Source organism: Mobula hypostoma, chromosome 8 (genome assembly GCF_963921235.1).
Source record: "Mobula hypostoma chromosome 8, sMobHyp1.1, whole genome shotgun sequence".
NCBI classification, from domain to species: Eukaryota; Metazoa; Chordata; class Chondrichthyes; order Myliobatiformes; family Myliobatidae; genus Mobula; species Mobula hypostoma.
In genome coordinates this window covers 106,130,750-106,150,890 of record NC_086104.1, presented here as the reverse complement: position 1 = coordinate 106,150,890, position 20,141 = coordinate 106,130,750, and the positions used below count along the sequence as shown (strand labels likewise).

At 42.8% G+C, this 20,141-nt stretch overlaps 1 protein-coding gene across 7 annotated transcripts in view; it reads left to right on the top strand.

Moving 5' to 3' along the window:
- The window catches only part of dop1a (DOP1 leucine zipper like protein A), a 214,119-nt gene that overhangs the window by 124,559 nt on the left and 69,419 nt on the right, over positions 1-20,141 (top strand). For all 7 annotated transcript variants that reach the window (XM_063056554.1, XM_063056552.1, XM_063056553.1 and 4 more), the window contains one exon: positions 10,969-11,080. In XM_063056554.1, the coding sequence (XP_062912624.1) occupies positions 10,969-11,080 (112 nt within the window). The remainder of the gene's footprint in view (positions 1-10,968; positions 11,081-20,141) is intronic.

The following is a 20,141-nucleotide window of genomic DNA, read 5'->3' as shown; positions in this document are numbered from 1 at the left end:
TTCAGGCCATGCTGGCTTTTCACTGCTGTTTCATTTCTTTCTTCTTCTGTGAATACCTGCAACACAATGAATCCCAGGGTAGTATTTGGTGACTTATACATACTTTGATAAATTTACTTTGAAGTTCATTGTTAGCATTTGCTTTCTGAAGAAAAATTAACAGTATTCGTTATGAAGTTGTTGAACTCATTGTTGACTTTGAAATGGTAGTTATACAAGTTGTTTTTTCCTTGGACTTCTCTTGAAGCTTATTGGAGCAGTGTAAGAGCCCAAAGACAACACTCAGAATGGAGGTGAGATGTAGAGTTGTAGTTGCAGTGACCCAAAGCTCTGTTTTTGTATTCCTTTATTCTTTTACATACTCTTTGAGCTGTGTCTTTGAGTGGACTGAAAAGGTTATTTGACAAGATTTTTTGGTGACTCTACAGACTAGTGTATATTAACTATTTCTAATTGCTCTTGAGAAAGTGCTCCTGACTTGCTGCAGTTGTTCTGCTATTTGTTTTGAAATATTTTTGGGAAGGAAGTATAAAACACATACAAAAAATGTGGTTATTTAGGGCCTGCTGGGGTGCTTGGTAAGCCATCAAAAACTCACTCACTTATTGTATAAATAAGCATTAGATCCTCAGGAGGGTTTAATAGTGGACTAGTTCACTGGCCAGTTGGTGGCACATTGAGATCAGTGCCGGACTCCAAAGTGAAGGTTCCTGAGTTCAAATCCAGGTTGGGCTGCCCCCGAGCACGCTTTCCATCCGTGCCGGGTTGAGTGTCGAGCTAGCCACTCGGCCTCGTGAAAAATACAAGGGGCGAGTCAGGAACGTTCATAATGTGACCCGGTTAATCCTGACACCACATGCCAGACAAGAATGGCTGAATGTCTGGTACGACACACTTAAAAAAAAAGTTCATGTTCATGTTCAGATTATGTTCAAGGTGAAGTCTGCAAATATTGCAACCCGTGAAGGTGTACTGTTTGAATCTGTACTGTACTGAGTTAGCACTTCTGATTTCTTCAGTTCACTATGTGGAAGTTCTGATCTTCTTGTCAGTTCTCAAAGCAATAACAATGAATAACAATTCATCATCATAATACAGACCACTGCTTGTAGTTTGTGCTCCCTACCTCTTCATATCCCTTATCATCAATCCTTGCTTCAAAAAAAACAACCATTAACCTCTTAGTCCTTGCCAGTAATTCCCCACTTCCAGTCCCTTTTCCTCTTCAAATTTCTGAATCACTTCCCATATCCGTGGCTACTATTCTGAGACCTCTGTGTTCATTTCCATCCTGCCAGAATAATGTAATTGAAGCCAAATGGAGCGCACTTTAACTTGATGAGCAACCTTTATTTCCTGCTTAGGGGGCGTCATTTTAAGGTAATTGGAGGAAAGGATTGGGGGGAGATGTCCAAGGTAAGGTTTTTTTTTACACAGAATTGTTGGTGTGTGGGATGTGCTACCAGGGCTGGTGGTAGAGGCAGATACATTCAGGAGACTTGAGATTAGATAGATATATGGATGATAGAAAAAAGAGGGCTATATGGGAGGGAGGGGATAGGTTGATCTTGGAGTAGGTTAAAAGGTTGGCACAACATCGTGGGCTGAAAGGCCTGTTGTATGCTGTACTATTCTGTTTTAAGAAACTGAAGATGCCTATGGGGGAGGCCATCATGATCTGAATATTAGGGAATTACATTGGCCTATATAAGTATCATTACATAGTCCATCACACTGAGCGTTCCCTTTGTAAGTGATGAAAAGCCTTTGGGTAATGACTTGGTTCATGCATTGCAGGATCCACAGTGTTTGTTCTACTGTGTCAGTAGCTTAGATGATTTTGGAGCTTTTCCTTTGATTTCCACTAATTATAATTTTGTTTGGGCTTCTTGAAAGTACGTGTAGTTACATCTTTCCACTATATCACGAGCAGTCACTCTTACTGTAGGAATTCAGCCCTTGTTCATGTTTGGACCAAAACTTGATTGAGATCTGTAGCCAAGATCTGTTGTCAGAACTCTTCCTGAATACACAACAAAGTTCTTGGTAAATGCTACTGTAGGAGGTGTAAATATGGCCAGAGGCCACTAACTAAATAGCCCTTCTTGTGAGGCAGGCAGTCACATGCACCTCCTCCTGACTGGTTTATTGCATTTGATGTTCCCAATGTTAGGAACACTAAGTGCAGACTAGACGACGACTGTACCAAGCACCTTTGCTCTGTCCACTCCTAGCTGTTAGCCATTTCAGTTCCTCTCCCCACTTTCTCACCTTCTGATGCTCCCCAGGCCCCATTGCACACACCCTTTCTTGCAGATCCTCAACCCTAATGCCCTGTCACCCAGTTTTCTTCTGCCTCTTCCGCCTACTCCATCTGCCTAACACCCACACACTTCTCCCGTCTGTCCTCCCTCTCTCCATTATCTGATTCCATTCCCCATCTTTCTTTGCATAATCTGCAGTACTTTGATGTCTCACAACCTCTGTGGCTTTCTCCATCCTTCAACCCTCCCCTCCAACCCCAGCGTGGCTCCACCTGCCCATTATTATCCTCCTCAGCTGGTTCCACTTATCACTTGCCAGCTCTTGCCTCACCCCTTTGGTTTCATTGCTTTCCCTACGCAGGGTCTCAGCCCAAAAGGTCGACTGTCCTTTTGCCTGCACAGATGGCGACTGATCCACTGAGCTCCTCCAACACTTTGTTTTGTTTGTGCTCCAGAGCCTGGTGTTCACAGACTCCTGTCTCTCTTGGTGGATGCTGCTTGATAACAGTTCAGGACAGCTTAGGTCTCTTCATCGATGATTAAGATTAAAGCCCAAAGTCCAAAGTAAAATTATTATCAAAGTCAGAAATCAGAATCAGGTTTATTATCTCCGGCACGTGACGTGAAATTTGTTAATTTAGCAGCAGCAGTTCAATGCAATACATAATCTAGCGGAGAGAATAAAAAAAACATAACAATAAATAAACAAGTAAATCAATTGGGTATATTGAATAGATTATAAAAAGATTGCGCAAAAACAAATACTGTATATTTTTTAAAAAGTGAGGTTGTGTCCAAAGCTTCAATGTCCATTTAGGAATCGGATGGCAGAGGGGAAGAATCTGTTCCTGAATTGCTGAGTGTGTGCCTTTAGGCTTCTGTACCTCCTACCTGATGGTAACAGTGAGAAAAGGGCATGCCCTGGGTGCTGGAGATCCTCAATAATGGAAGCTGCCTTTCTGAGACACCGCTCCCTAAAGATATGCTGGGTACTTTGCAGGCTAGTGCCCTAGATGGAGCTGACTAGATTTACAACCTTCTGCAGCTTCTTTCGGTCCTGTGCAGTAGCCTCTCCGTTCCAGACAGTGATGCAGCCTGTCAGAATGCTCTCCATGGTACAACTATAGAAGTTTTTGAATGTATTTGTTGACATGCCAAATCTCTTCAAACTCCTAATGCAGTATAGTCACTGTCTTGCCTTCTTTATAACTACATCGATATGTTGGGATCAGGTTAGATCCTCAGAGATCTTTGCACCAGGAACTTGAAACTGCTCACTCTCTCCACTTCTGATCCTTCTATGAGGATTGGTATGTGTTCCTTCGTCTTACCCTTCCTGAAGTCCACAATCAGCTGTTTCATCGTACTGGCGTTGCATCTTGCACGGAGATGCCGCCATATACTGTCCTGAAGTTCATTTCCATGCAGATATTTACAGAAAAGTAAAGAAATACGATAGAGCTTATGAAAAACTATAAATAATGAACAACCAATGTACAAAAGAAGACTATCGAAATAATAAAAATAACAGTAAATAAGCAATACTGAGTTGTAGAGTCCTTGAAAATGAATTTATAGGTTGTGGACTCAGTTCATAGAAACATAGAAACATAGAAAATAGGTGCAGGAGTAGGCCATTCGGCCCTTTGAGCCTGCACCGCTATTTATTATGATCATGGCTGATCATCCAACTCAGAACCCAGCCTTCCCTCCATACCCCCTGACCCCTGTAGCCACAAGGGCCATATCTAACTCCCTCTTAAACATAGCCAATGAACTGGCCTCAACAGTTTGCTGTGGCAGAGAATTCCACAGATTCACCACTCTCTGTGTGAAGAGGTTTTTCCTAATCTCGGTCCTAAAAGGCTTCCCCTCTATCCTCAAACTGTGACCCCTCGTTCTGGACCTCCCCAACATCGGGAACAATCTTCCTGCATCTAGCCTGTCCAATCCCTTTAGGATCTTATACGTTTCAATCAGATCCCCCCTCAATCTTCTAAATTCCAACGAGTACAAGCCCAGTTCATCCAGTCTTTCTTCATATGAAAGACCTGCCATCCCAGGAATCAATCTGGTGAACCTTCTTTGTACTCCCTCTATGGCAAAGATGTCTTTCCTCAGATTAGGGGACCAAAACTGCACACAATACTCCAGGTGTGGTCTCACCAAGGCCTTGTACAACTGCAGTAGTACCTCCCTGCTCCTGTACTCGAATCCTCTTGCTATAAATGCCAGCATACCATTCGCGTTTTTCACCGCCTGCTGTACCTGCATGCCCACTTTCAATGACTGGTGTATAATGACACCCAGGTCTCGTTGCACCTCCCCTTTTCCTAATCGGCCACCATTCAGATAATAATCATAATAATAATAGTTAATAGATAATAATAATAGTTCAACGGTGAGCTCAGTGAAGTTATCCACACCAGTTCAGCAGCTTTATGTTTGTAGTGTGTGGGACTTCCCACTCCTGTAGGTATAGCAATGGTAGTAGCGAGACCAGAGCATGGCCTGGATGATGGGGGGGTGGGGGTGCCTTGATGATTTGTGCTGCTTCCTTGTAGATGTGCTCAATGATGGGGAAGGCTTTGCCTTTGATGGGCTGGGCTATATCCACTTCTGTTTGTAGACTTTTCTGTTCCTGGGCATTGCTGTTTCCATACCAATAAGTTGTGGCTTGTAGTGGAGGCTGGTCCTTCAGTGCAGTACTGGGGAATGATGTGCTGTTTACACGTTAGATCATCTACATGTTAGATGTTAGATGATCGAGATTCTGGATTACATATTTAGATGTTATCTTTTGGATGGTGCTTTTAAACCAAGGTCATCTTCTCTATATATGCGAAATTTAGTGTGTTAAGCAGTGGATAGTTAGTAAAGTCAAGTTGCTAAAACCAACTACAATTGCAATAATTTAGAAATATTGGACAGGTACGTGAGTTGAGAGATATTGGCCAAACACGGGCAAATGGGACGAGCTTTAGCGGGTAACTTGGTTAGTATGGATGAGTTGAGCTGAAGGGTCTATTTCCATGCTGTATATCTGCATGAAGAATTTGCCTGTATGAAGCCTTTTACTGGTTGGGTTCCCATCCCTTTAAATGTATTCCTGGAAGTCTGAGGTCGGTCCGTTAGATCCCACTAGTTAAGGGTACTCGGGGCACCATGCTAGTGTGGCTCGGCGTAGCTCGGCTTGGCTCGGCTCATTGGGCTGGAAAGAGCTGAACTCGATCTCTAATAAGTAAATGAATAAATATTCTGCAACTTGACAAGTATCACTTTTCTAAGAACTGTAGAAGTGAGGTCTTCAAAGGTTTTTTATGGCAGATACTGAACAAGCAGTGGGTAGGGTAGAGCGGTCGATGGGAATGCAGAGCTGATATTAGATCTGATCAGAAACAACCTTATTAAATGCCCAAATAGGCTTCAGGGGCCAGCTGGCCTACTACTGGTGCAAATCTGTATGTTCATGGGAGCTTCAGTACACATGATGTCCAGATTTAAAAAAAGCCAATCATTCATTCTTCACTGATTCCTACCTGTGAGTCCTATGAGTTAAACATTTCAGTTTCTGGGCAGAAGTTAGATTTCTACAAATTTGAAATAGGCTGCTCCTTGCCAACCAAAATACCCCACCCAAGTTAGTATTGTTTGCCAGCATTAGGCCCATAACCTTTTGAAGCTTTCCAGTCACGTCTGACTGAATTTTAAACATTGTTAATGTACCTGCTTCCACCATTTCCTCTGGTAGCTCATTCCATATACTGACCAGCTATGGGAGAAAACTTTGTCCCTCAGATTGCTGTTCAATCTTTTCCCTCTCACTTTAAACTTTGTACCCCCTAGTTCTTAATTCCACAGTCCTAAGAAAAAAACTGTGTGCATTCACTCTATCCAAGCCCTTCAGGGTTGAAAGTTGATATTATTGATCCGTCAGTGAAGAGTGTCAGTGATCAGTTAACACATATTTATAGGTGAAGGACCAATACCAATGGAACCATTGAAGATTAATCAATTAGGGAGTTCCACAGCTGAGTCTGCCCAAGATCTGTGCCTTGAGGTGAAGACACTGGGATGATCCAGTGACTGTTGGAGCTGGTTGTGCTCATTCCAGCCTGCCACCCATGCTCACCCTCTGCATTTCATCTGTGTCCTTTTTAACAGTAGACTGGGATACCTTATCTTCCCTATCCCACTTGAAGATAATTAAGCACAAGCAGTAAAATGGGTGGCAGGGTGAGGCGAGCTAAAAGCTTTTTTCAGTATATTAAGGGTAAAAGAGAGTTGAGGGTAGATATAGGACCAATAGAAAATGATGCTGGAGATATTGTAATGAGAGGTGTAGAGACGGCAGAGGAACTGAATGCGTATTTTGCATCAGTCTTCACAGTGGAAGATATCTGCAGTATACTGGATATTCAAGAGTGTCGAGGAAGTGAAGTATGTGCAGTGAAAATTATGGCTGTGAAATTTGTTGTCAGAACGCTTAATGGTCTGAGGGTGGATAAATCTCCTGGACATGATGGAATGCGCCCTTGGGTTCTGAAGGAAGTAGCTGGAGAGATTGCGGAGGCATTAACAATGATCTTTCAAGAATCGATAGCTTCTGGCATCGTACCGGGTGACTGGAAAATTGCAAATGTTACTCCGCTGTTTAAGAAGGGTGGGGGACAGCAGAAAGGAAACTATATAGACCTGTTAGCCTGATATCAGTGGTTAGGAAGTGGTTGGAATCGATTATTAGGGATGAGATTATGGAGTACTTGGAGGCACATGACAAGATAGGCCAAAACCAGTATGGCTTCCTGAAAGGAATATCCTGCCTGACTAACCTACTGCAATTTTTTGAGGAAATTACAAGCAGGGTAGACAAAGGAGATGTAGTAGATGTGGTGTACTTGGATTTTCAGAAGGCCTTTGACAAGCTGCTTTTTAAGATGTATGTCAATGATTTGGACTATGGGACTAATGGATTTGTGGCTAAATTTGCCAATGATACAAGAATAGGTGGAGGAGCGGGTAGTGTTGAGGAAGCAGAGAGCCTGCAGAGAGACTTAGATAGTTTAGGGGAATGGGTAAAGAAGTGGAAGATGAAATACAATGTTGGAAAGTGTATGGTCATGCACTTTGGTGGAAGAAATAAACGGGCAGACTATTATTTAGAAAGGGAGAGAATTCAAAATGCAGAGATGCAAAGGGACTTGGGAGATTTTGTGCAGGATACCCTAAAGGTTAGCCTCCAGGTTGAGTCGGTGGTGAAGAAGACGACCACAATGTTGGCATCCATTTCTAGAGGTATAGAATATAAGATCAGGGATGTGATGTTGCGGCTCTATAAGGCAGCGGTCCCCAACCACTGGGCCGCAAAGCATGCGCTACCGGGCCGCGAGGAAACGATATGATTTGGCGATAGGAGTCAGCTGCACCTTTCCTCATTCCCTGTCACGCCCACTGTTGAGCCATTATGCACGTGAGGTCATTACCCACGCGTCATCCATGTCAGTGCAGGAAGGAGATCAACTCCTCGAGCTTGCAAATGACAGCGGGCTGAAAAGTATGTTTGACATAACATCTCTGCCGGTATTCTGGATCAAAGTCAAGGCTAAAAATCCTGAGATAGCCACGAAAGCACTGAAAACGTTGCTTCCATTTCCAACATATCTCTGCAATGAATGCAACGAAAACTAAATTGCGGAATAGACAGGACATAAGGAACCCCGTTCGAGTATCGCTGTCTCCCATCACCCCTCGATGGGACCGTGTTGTTGCAGGAAAACAAGCCCAGGGCTCCCACTGATTCAACGATATTGGTGTGTTGCAATGATTTTATATGTTCATACGGGGAAAATATGTGCTGTGTCTAATATCCAAACGTTACTTAAAATGTTATGATGCTATTGACTTACTTGTATAACCATATAACAGTTACAGCACGGAAACAGGCCATCTCGGCCCTTCTAGTCCGTGCCGAACGCTATTCTCACCTAGTCCCACCGACCTGCACTCAGCCCATAACCCTCCATTCCTTTCCTGTCCATATACCTATCCAATTTTTCTTTGAATGATAATATCAAACCTGCCTCTACCACTTCTACTGGAAGTTTGTTCAACACTTACTTCAAGCTCCCCTGTCCTCCCCTGATAATTGACATATCACTATATTCATGCGAGGAAAATATGCGTTGTGTGTTTAATATTAAATTCATTAGATAAACCCTTTTAGAAACAAAATTGAGTGTATTAGCTAATTATCACTTATAATCCGGTCGTGATTAACACCTCCCTCGCCCCCCCGAACAGAATCGCCAAAAACGATTTGTAGGAATAAAATGTACACGCATGCGCGCTGGTACCCACGCAAGGCTTCATGGTCTTTCTCGAGGTAAACCCAGCATATTTGACTGCTAGTCTTGTCCGTTGGCAAACCTACCACCACCACCGCACCCCCCCCCCCCGGGTCGGCCAGTCCGCAAGAATATTGTCAATATGAAACCAGTCCGCAGTGCGAAAAAGGTTGGGGACCCCTGCTATAAGGCACTCATGAGACCACACTTCGAGTATTGTTTGCAGTTTTGGGCTCCTTATTTCAGAAAGGATATACTGACATTGGAGAGGGTTCAGAGAAGATTCATGAGAATAATTCCAGGAATGAAAGGATTACCATATGAGGATCATCTGGCAGCTCTTGGGCTGTATTCCCTGGAGTTCAGGAGAATGAGGGGGGATCTCATAGAAACATTCCGAATGTTAAAAGGCCTGAACAGATTAGATATGGCAAAGTTATTTCCCATTGTTGGGGAGTCTAGGACAAGAGGTCACAACTTCAGGATTGAAGGACATCCATTTAGAACAGAGATGTGGAGAAATTACTTTAGTCAGAGGGTGGTAAATATGTGGAATTTGTTGCCACGAGCGGCTGTGGAGGCCAAGTCATTGGGTGCATTTAAGGCAGAGATAGATAGGTTCTTGATTAACCAGGGCATCAAAGGGTATGGGGAGAAGGCAGGGGAGTGGGGATGACTGGAACAATTGGATCAGCCATGATTGAATGGAGGAGCAGACTCGATGAGCTGAATGGCCTACTTCTGCTCCTATATCTTATGGTCATGGAGGTGCTGTGTTACAGCTTCAGAGATTGCGGTTCACTACTAACCTTAGGTTCTGTCCATGTGGAGTCTGCACGTTCTCCCTGTGACTATGTGGGTTTTCATGAAGGTGCTCAGGTTCCCTTCCATATCCCTCAATGTGGGGGTTGGTGAATTGATGGCCTGCTGTGGTTGGAGAGTCTGAATGTAGTTGATAGTTATGAGGAGATTAAAGAATGGAATTGATATAGTGTAAATTAGTGATGGTTGCCCTGGACTCCATAAGCTGGTCCTGATTCCATGTTGTATATCTCTTCAGCTATGAAATAAATGGATAACCATTTACCTTTACTGGCCCTTTGGTTGAAATCAAGATTGTCGCCTCCATTCAAATCTGAATGTTTAGAGCTAAGAGGCGGGAGGCTGAGTATGGTATGTTAGTGCTGCATCACTGGATTCAGTGCGAACCCAGCAAAGGCACAAGATACACTGGTATCCAATCTTCAACTTGTCCCAAATTTCTACACTGGTGTGGAGGTCCCACATGAGTTGGGAGAACGTAGTTAGGAGTCTCCATAAAGCCAGTGTAAAGTTCAACCCAGTGTTTGACATCAGCCTTGTTTATTGCACTGAGAGTACAGTGTACAAATTTGGACAACTGAGATAAAGCTGATAAACTTATGAACTTGTGACTTCTGATTTAAAAAAAAATGTATTTCTCTAATGCTAAGCCTTCCCTCCGAGTGAGAGGGTAGAAAGGGCTAAATGAAAGTCAATTGGCATGGGAGTGATCAGAAAGGAAAAATAAACATGGCTGAGGCTGTATCAAGAGACAACTGAAATCCGTCATGCTTAAAATCCAGCTCGCTTGATTAACTTTCAGTTCACTTTGTTATGGCAAAGGGTGATTATGATATTTACAGAGAACAATGCATGCAGAGTGCTGGAGGAACTCAGCAGGAATAAAAAGTTGATATTTCATGCCAATAAGAGCATTAACCTTTCAACCACTATCTTTTAATCAGAGTTGATGAAAAAATAACAGTAAAATATATTTTAAAGTACAAAGATAGATCACAGTTGTCCTTGCTCCCCAAGTCCACTTTTCTGACAGAACCCCACATTTTCTAATTTCCCTAATTCTCAAAAATTTCTGTGCTATCCATGAATATATGCAATAATTGAACACTCTTGTGTTATTGTGTGACATTTAATGGAAATTCATCAAATCTCAGCCTGAAAAGTCCTTTCCATAGATGCTGTCTGACCTGTATTACTCTGAGTTTTCAGCATCTGCAGAATTGCTTGCATTAATGATATTTACTATCTAATTTTATAAATATTCCACTGATTTAATATTGCTTCCAAAATTGTTATTTTCAGAAAAAAAGGGAAAATAGGATACAGATTAGGAACAAACCCAATGCTTTGGGAGCATTTTTGAAAAAAAATTCTGGCTAGCACAGTAGATAAAACTTGAATTATTAAATAAATGAGTGACCTCAAAATTCACTGTATTCAGGCACTGATTAAAGGTTGTGTTTTTGTTTTAACACAGTGCTTTATGGGGTGTTAATAAAGTGAAGCCTATTAAATCTGCTTTGTCTGCTTTTCCAAAGACCCACATGGATGGCAGTGAGCATCGCGCCTGACATGATTCTCACTCTCCTTGAAGGCATGACCACAATTATTCACTACTGCCTGTTGGACCCTTCCATACAGTACCACCAGGTGAGTTAGACATTCAATTATATTTTGTAAGTGCCAAGAATATAATTCCCACATTGCACAAAACAGACAGTATTTAACAGGCTGTAGATATCTAAGAGTTCTCTTAAAAAATCAACAAGTTGATAGAACTTGGTAATACAAATGTTAAGAAAGAACTGCAGTGATGAGCTGATGACTAAAACATCCTCTTTTCATTTTATTATACAGTTTGGAGGCTGGAATATTATTTTAGCACCCAGGAAATCAGAAATGAACTATTTTCTGATAGTTGCTGTTGGCCTACCATTTGCACAGATTTCATCTGCTTCCACTTTCATTAGTTGCTGCTTTGTGCCTTTGATTCATACTCAAAACCAATCTCACTCCAATAACATAATTCCTTCCTTTGTAAGTTGTAGCCAGTGGTTTGCTAATTAATAGAATACTTTATGGAAAGGGAACCCTGAATTCAAGCTGGGTGTTTTAATGCTGGCTACTTTTCCTTTCAATACACACAAAATGCAGGAGGAACTCAGTAGGTCAGGGGGTGTCTATGAAAATGAATAATGGTTGACATTTCGGATCGAGACCCTCTATCAGGAAGGGGGAAGACGCCAGAATAAAAAGGTGTGGGGAGGGGAAGGAGGACAAGCTAGAAAGTGATAGATGGGTGGAGAAGAAGGAATCTGAAAGGAGTGGAGAGTGGACCTCGAGGAAAAAGGGAGGGAGGAGGGGCACCAAGGGGAGGTAATAGGCAGGTGAGAAGAAGAGGTAAGAGTCAAGAGATTGGGAAATAGAAGAAGAGGGAGGGGAAAAGGAAAAAAAGAAAAGAAAATTACTGGAAGGAGAGATCGATGTTCATGTCTCCCCGCTGAGATTGGCATCATCATGGCAGAAAAGGAGGCTATGGACCAACACATTGGATCAGGAATGGGGATAGGAGTTAAAATGGTTGGCCACCGTGAATTTCTGCATTTGATGGATGGAGCGGAGGTGCTTGATGAAGCAGTACCCCAATTTACGTTAGGTTTCACCGTTGTAAAGGATTATCAGGTACAACCGCAACAGATTGACAGGTGAAGTGTTGCTTCAGCTGGAAGGATAGTTTAGGACTCTGAATGGAGGTGAGTGAAGAGGTGAATGGACAGGAGTAGCATTTCTGTCACTTTCAAGGATACGTGCCAGGAAGGAGATTTGTGGTGGGATCCTACCTCCAAGCACATCTTTACTTTCCCCTACCTCCCCCAATATCTGCTTTCCACGCCCTCCATGTTTCTTTCCCTTCTTCATTTACACCTTCCTCGTCCTGATGAACTATTGTGGTCCAAAATGCCATTCTGCTAACCAAGCCTCCCCTCTGAGATCTGTGATCTTCCATTATAGGCTGATTGGCTTCCTGACAATCGGTAACTTAAGAAACATCAGACTCCATGGAAGATGTTTCTCTCCTGAATCAGTAGCTTTATTTGCCCCTTACTACACTTCGTTTTATTTTCCTTCCATGGTTCTTGTTTTGGCTGTTCTGTAATAACATGCATGGTGGAATTGCCAGACCAAAGACCAGCTGAGTTAAAAGAAAATGTTTCAGTTGCTTGTGATTCACATTGAAACTTGGGAAGTACAATCAGTTAATACACTGTCTGACAACATCCTCCCATTTCAAAGAACTAGTTTTGTCAATGGGTGTGAACTAATCTTCCCATGATCAACATGTGTGGGTTTGTGCCCTGAAGGCTGGGCTCATGGTCCACAACTATCCGTTTCTGAGTAAGGAACAATTACATCCTCGTTCTCCTGGATTTCGCCTCTAAGGATGAGGCAGTTGTACAGACAAGATGGTTCAGAGATTGAACTGATGACTGGAAAAGGTGTGCCATGGGTGATGCCATGCATCCCGAAGTCAGAAGAAAGAAAACAACCAATTAATAGCCTACTTTCAAAGAAATAGGAAAAAAAACAGTAGAAGCAGGAGCTGCAATTATCCCAATTAGATTGTAGAGAGAAAAGTCAGGACGAGTAGAGATTTCAGTTCAATGCTGAAGGCCACAATGCATATCGAGTTCTTGAGAAAGGAGAACAGGAACTGTGTGCAAGAGTGCAGGGGTCCCCAACCTTATTTGTACTACAGACCGGTTTAATATTGACAATATTCTTTTGGACTGGCCAGCCGGGGGTGGGGGGAGGGGTGGTGTTCAAGTAAGGTTGCCAACTTTCTCACTCCCAAACAAGGGACAAAAGTAGCAGTCAAATATGGGACATTTATGTTTACCCGTGAAAGACTACCATGACCATGAAGCCTTGCGTGGGCACCTGTGTGTGCATGCGTGACGTGCGCATACGTGACGTGTGCATGTATGTACGTGCCGATTTTTTTCTACAAATCAGTTTTGGCTTAATCTCGATTCTGTTAAGTGAAACTACACTGTATATACATTATTTCTACTTTATATAGGCTGTGTATTTATCATATTACTGCTTTTACTATATGTTAGAGTTAATTTAGGTTTTATGTGTTATTGGTATGATTTGGTAGGTTATTTTTTGGGTCTGGGAACGCTCAAAAATTTTTCCCATATAAATTAATGGTAATTGCTTCTTCGCTTTACACCATTTCGGCTTAGGAACGCTCTACCTTAGCAGGGGAGATACAGGACAAGGGTGGTCCCGAATGGGACAAACCAATTTAGCCCAATATTCCGGATGTCATGGCAAATATGGGACAGTTGGCAACCCTATGTTCAAGTTCAACAGTGCGTGACAGGGAATGAGGAAAGGTGCAGCTGACTCATATTGTTTCTTTGCAGCCCGGTGGTTGGGGTCCACTGCAATAGTGGGCAAGCATTTGGAGCACATGGGATGTCAAAAGTATTGGAGGATAATGTAGGCAGAAGGCTACTAAGGCAGAGAAAATGTAGAAGGAAATTGGAAAAGAATACAACGGAACTCCCAAAGTCTTTCAGTTATGTACTAATAACATGTTAACAGAATGATTAGTTTCAAAGTAGATTTATTATCAAGCTACATATATTTATTTATTTAGTGATACAGTGTAGAATAAGCACTTTTGGCCCAACAAGTTGCACCGGCCAGCAACTCACCTATTTAACACTGGCCCTATTTATAATGACCAGTTAACCTACCAACTGGTACGTCTTTGGAATGTGGGAGGAAACACATGTGTTCATGGGGAGAACGTACAAAGTCCTTACAGACAGCACCAGAACTAAACTCTGAACTCCAAGTTGAAATAGCATCACACCTGTCTATTTCCGTATTCTTATCTGGAGCTTCATTTGCATTCAGAAATTTACAGCAACATAAAGAAATGCAATAGAATTTATTAAAAACACATAGAAAAACAAACACTGACAAGCATCTGAAAAACTGCAAAAGAAGATAAATTGTGCAAGTAACAAAAAAATACTGAGATGAGCTGTAGAGTGCTTGAAAGTGAGCCTGTAGCTTGTAGGATCACTTCAGAGGTGTGGTGAGTGAAGTTATACACATGGTTCGGGAGCCAGATAGAGTAATAACTGTTCTTGAGCCTGGTGGCATAGGACCTAAGGCTCCTGGTTGATGGTAGTAGTGAAAAGAGACCATGGCCTGGATGGTGGGGGTCCTTGATAATGGGTGCTACTTACTTGAGGCAGCACTCCATGTAAATATGCTCTTACAACACGCTGGAGGAGCTCAGCATCCGTGGAAACGATGAGTCAGGATATTCTCCACTGTGCTTCTGTAGAAGTTTGTCAAAGTTTTAGGTGACGTACCAAATTTACGCAAGCTTCTAAGAAAGTAGAGGCACTCTCATGCCGCCTTTGTGATGGTCCCAAGACAGATCCTCTAATACGGTAACGCTAAGGAATTTGTAGTTACTGACCCTCTCCACCTTTGACTCCTTAATGAGGACTGGCTTCCAACTCTTGCAGTCAGTAGATAATCAACTCTTTGGTTTTGCTGATGTTGAGTGAAAAGTTGTTGTTGTAGTTCCATTCAACCAGATTTTCAATCTCCATCTGCTATGACAATTTGTCACCACTCTAAGCTTCAGTGGTGTCGTCAGCAAACTTCAATACGGTATAGAAGCTGTACTTCCCACTCAATCATAGGTGTAAAGCGAGTAGAGCAGGGGGCTAAACACACGGCCTTGTTGTGCACCTGTGCTGATGGTGAGTGTGGATAAGACATGGTTGGCCATCTGTACTGACTGGGGTCTGTCTGCAAGTGAGGAAATTGAGAATCCAGTTGCCTAGGGAGGTATTGAGGTAGGGAGGTATCGTGATGATTGGCTGACACAACATTCTTAAGTTGGACAGCATGGCTCCTTATCTTTAGCCGAAGCCAGAACACGCATTGCTTTTACAAAAAAACTGCTAAAATAAAGTACCTCGTAGCGCAGCAGTAGAAATCTTAAACCAGGGTATTACATACATGTATATATACACGTGTATTTTTTTTTGGATTGCGAGCAATTTTTTTTTGTTGGCGTGTGCCTGTGTGCGTGCGAGTCTGTGTGTGTGCGTGCATCTGTGATGGTGTCTTTTTCATGGCTTATACGAGGCGCGGAGCGGGAGAGAGAGACCGTGTGGCGAGCCAATCCTCACACAGACATTTCGCAGTATTTTCCCTTTATTTTACAAGGTTGAGTTGCGATCTCGACACTCAACCTGGCATGGATGGAAAGCGTACTTGGGAGCGGACCCAACTAGTTTCGAGCCCGGGAACCTCCGCTCCCGGGTCCAGTGCCGATATCGTTGCGCCACCAGCCGGCCCGGTTTGCGAGCAATTGTGATGCCATAAGGTCCAAGAAACTCGTACAGACCTTACTCAACACGCAATCTTGCCCTACATCAAGAATATACAAGAAATGACAGCTCAACTGCTCGAACTTCATGGCATCACAATCACCCACCACCCAATGGCAATTTTAAGGAAGCTTGTCTCAAGAACCAGTGTATCATTAAAGACAACTGACAAAAGCAATGTGGTGTTTAGGGTCACCCGTGGAGACTGCAACAAGAACTACGTCTGACAGATAGGACGTAAACTCTCAATTTGTTTAAGGGAACACAAACTGGCGGTATGGAGACATGATCTGTTTTCACTGATCTCGGTACATGAAAACCGAGAAGGACACCGCAAGCATTCTGGCGCAGGCAAGCATGAAGCAGGCATGATAATTTGTAGAAGGCTGGTTCTCTTTTGTAAACAAACATATCGAAATAGACACCATCTATGTTCCCCTCAGAGCCAAAGGAACACGAAGCAATAGGATTCAAAGGTCAACTAAAGGGGTAGCCAATCAGGACCAAGGTAAGCAAATGGAGGGGTTATATAAACACAAACACTCCCAGAGGGAAATGCCAACAACTGCGCACTGAGGATGTCACCTCGACTGGTGATGAAACGTCTGCAAGTTATTTGCCAAGCTCAGCAAACACCGCAACATCAAATGCCTCAGCCCGATCTACCAGTATTCACCACCATCCTAATCCCCAGCTTATCCAGTATATCCAGTTTCTCCTTAGATGTCCAATCCAGGCAATGTCCTTGTGAATCTTTTCTACCCCTTCCTAGCTTAATTACATCCTTCCTATACTGGGTGACCAGAACTGTACTCTACGTAACTGCACCAGAATAGCACTCCACGTGCTTCCTCACCAGCACCTTACGTGCTTCCTCACCAGCACCTTGTACAGCTGTAACGTGATGTCCCAGTTCTTGTACTCAATGCCATGAGTAAGCTGAGAGTTAGTTTAGTGATAATGAACGAGCAGGATTAAACCACGTTACTGAAATAATCTTGACCGGCTCCACATTCCACTTACCTTGATTCCATTGTGCAGGAACTCAACAAAAGTAAGCTTAGATCTTAATCTTATCATGAATTTATCACACTTGGTTGTTGATTTTCTTGATATTAAACTTTATGTTAAGTAATATTGTTGATGCCAATGAACCTTTTACTCCAGAATCTTCAATGACCTGAAACATTCTCTGCCATGTAATGGGTTATTTTTGGCAATTATTTAATAAGCTAAAGGATCTGCTGTGAGATTGCATGTAAGTGTCATCTTCACTCTGCATGATTTGAGAAATAAAGGCTGAAAAGGAAGGAATGTCCATCCCAGGCTGACCAAAGAAGGTATCAATAGTATTGATCCAGCTGTAGAAAAGAGCATGCGTTGTTTTAAAGATTAATGGTAGGTCAGAGGATTGGGAAATTTTAGAAACCAACTGAGGATGACTAAAAAAGAGAAAAATGTGTAAGAAACTAAGAAATGTGAAGGCATATCATTAGAGCTCCCATTAGTAAATAGAGGAGGAGATAAATCAACATTGGCCCTTTGGAAGAAGAGACTCGAGGGGAAATAACCCCCATTCTCCAGCCTTCTCCCCATAACCTTTCATACTCTGGCTAATCAAAAATCTTATCAACTTCCGCTTTAATACACTCAATGACCTGGCCTCCACATCCACTTGTGACAACAAATTCCAATTCACCAACCTCTTGCTAAAGGAATTCCACCTCATCTCTGTTCTAAATAGACGTCCCTCTATTCTGAGGTTGTGCACGCTGGTCCTGGACTCCTCCACTAAAGGAAACATCCTCCCCACATCCACTCCATCTAAGCCTTTCAATATTTGATAGGATTCAATGAGATTCCCCCCTCATTCTTCTAGATTCCAGTGAGTACAGGCTCAGCGCCATCAAACACTCCTCATATGATAAGCCTTTCAATCTCAGAATAATTTTTGTGAACATCTTTTTAACCCTCTCCAATGGCAGCTCATCCTTTCGTAGGTGATGGGCGCAAAACTGCTCACAATACACCAAGTGAGGCCTCACTTGTGCCTTATAAAGCTTCAGCATTATATCCTTGTTTTTATATTCCAGTCCTCATTTTCAATGTTACAGTATTCTCCCCCTTGGAAGTTTTGATGTTTTATTGTGTTACAATATTGAATCACAGTGGATTTAATTTGGCTTTTTTTGACACTGATCAACGGAAAAAGACTCGTGTCAAAGTGAAAACAGATAACTACAAAGTGATCTAAATTAATTACAAATATAAAACAAAAAATAATTGATTGTATAAGTATTCACTCCTCTTTAATATGACACACCAACTCATCATTGGTGCAGCCAATTGGTTTTAGAAGTCACATAATTAGTTAAATGGAGATCTGTTCTTGGAGACCTGTGTATGGTCAAGGTGTTTCCATTGATTGTAGTAAAAATACACCTGTATCTGGAAGGTCCAACTGCTGGTGAGTCAGTATCCTGGCAAAAACTACACCATGAAGATAAAAGAACACCCCAAGCAATTTCACAAAAAAGTTATTGAAAAGCACAAGTCAGGAGATGGATACAAGAACATTTCCAAGTCACTGAATATCCCTCGGAGTACAGTTAAGTCAATCATCAAGAAATGGAAAGAATGTGGCACAGCTGTAAATCTGCCCAGAGCAGACCATCCTCAAAAACTCAGTGACTGTGTAAGAAGGGGACTGGTGAGGGAGGCCACCAAGAGACCTGTGACAACTCTGGAGGAGTTACAAGCTTCAGTGGCTGAGCTGGGAGAGACTGTGCATATAACAACTGTTGCCCAGGTGCTTCACCAGTTGCAGCTTTATGGGAGAGTGGCAAAGAGAAAGCCACTGTTGGAAAAAAAACTGGCATGAAATCTTGGCTAGTTTGCCAGGTCATAAGGGGCACTGTGAAGTGAGCTGTAAGTTTAATGGTTTGACAGAACGAAAATTGAGCTTTTTAGCCATCAGACTAAATGCTATGTTTACCGTAAGCTAAACACCACACATCATCAAAAACACACAATCCCTACCATGAAGCATGGTGGTGGTTGCATCATGCTGTGGGGATGCTTCACTACAGCAGGCTCTGGAAGGCTTGTGAAGGTAGAGGGTAAAATGAATGCAGCAAAATACAGGGAAATCCTGGAGGAAAACCTAATGCAGTCTGCAAGAGACCTGCAACTTGGGAGAAGATTTGTTTTCCAGTAAGACAGTGACCCCTAGCATAAAGCCAAAGTTACACAGGAATATCTTAAAACAACAAAGTTAATGTCCTGAAGCTTGGTTTTACATAAAATCAGGACAAAACAAAAGGGTCAGACCATTTATGCTCGCAGATCTCGATTTTGCAGATGACATAGTCCTGCTGTCTGACCAGATGCAGGAAGCACAGCAGCTACTGACAAAAGTGGAAATTGAGTGCAATAAAGTTGGACTTCAATTAAACGCTAAAAAGACAGAGTACATGGCGTTTAACAAAGTGTTTAACGAAGCTACTCTCAAGACCGTCAAGAATGATGAGTTTGGAGAAGGATGTAAAGATATGGAAGGCGCTGGCGTGGAGGGCTATGAACGACATGAAGGAAATCTGGAAGTCGAGCCTGACCAGAGGGCTTAAAAAGAGGATCTTCATTGCAGTCATAGGGTCCATTCTCACGTACGGATTTGAGACGTGGACACTCACCAAGACTATGCGAAAATCTCTAGATGGTTGCTATACCTGAATACTCCAGATGGCTCTTGACGTGAGTTGGCAACAGCACATGATGAACGTTGAGCTCTGTGACAACCTACCAATGCTCTCCACTAAAATTGAGGTGAGAAGACTGCATCTAGCAGGCACTGTCTACGCCACCCCGAGCTACCTGCCAGCCTAGTCATCATATGTGATCCCAAGCATGGGAGGATGAACCCTGGGTGCCCTCCCAAGACTATGGTCAACACGCTCCTAGAAGACAGCGGCGCGGATAATGTAGCTGAACTGAACACACTGATGAGGGAAAGGGAGAAGTGGAGAGTCCGTTATCGTGCCCGACGCTGGCCCCCTAGGCCTGAGTCGACGTAGTAGTAGTAATGTCCTGAAGGGGCCAAGTCAGAGTCCAGACCTCAATCCAATTGAGAATTTGTGGCTGGACTTGAAAAGGGCAGTTCACTCACAATCCCCATGCAATCTGACAGAACTTGAGCAGTTTTATGAAGAAGAAGTATCCAGATGTGCAAAGACCTATCCACACAGACTCAAGGCTGTAATTGCTGCCAAAGGTGCATC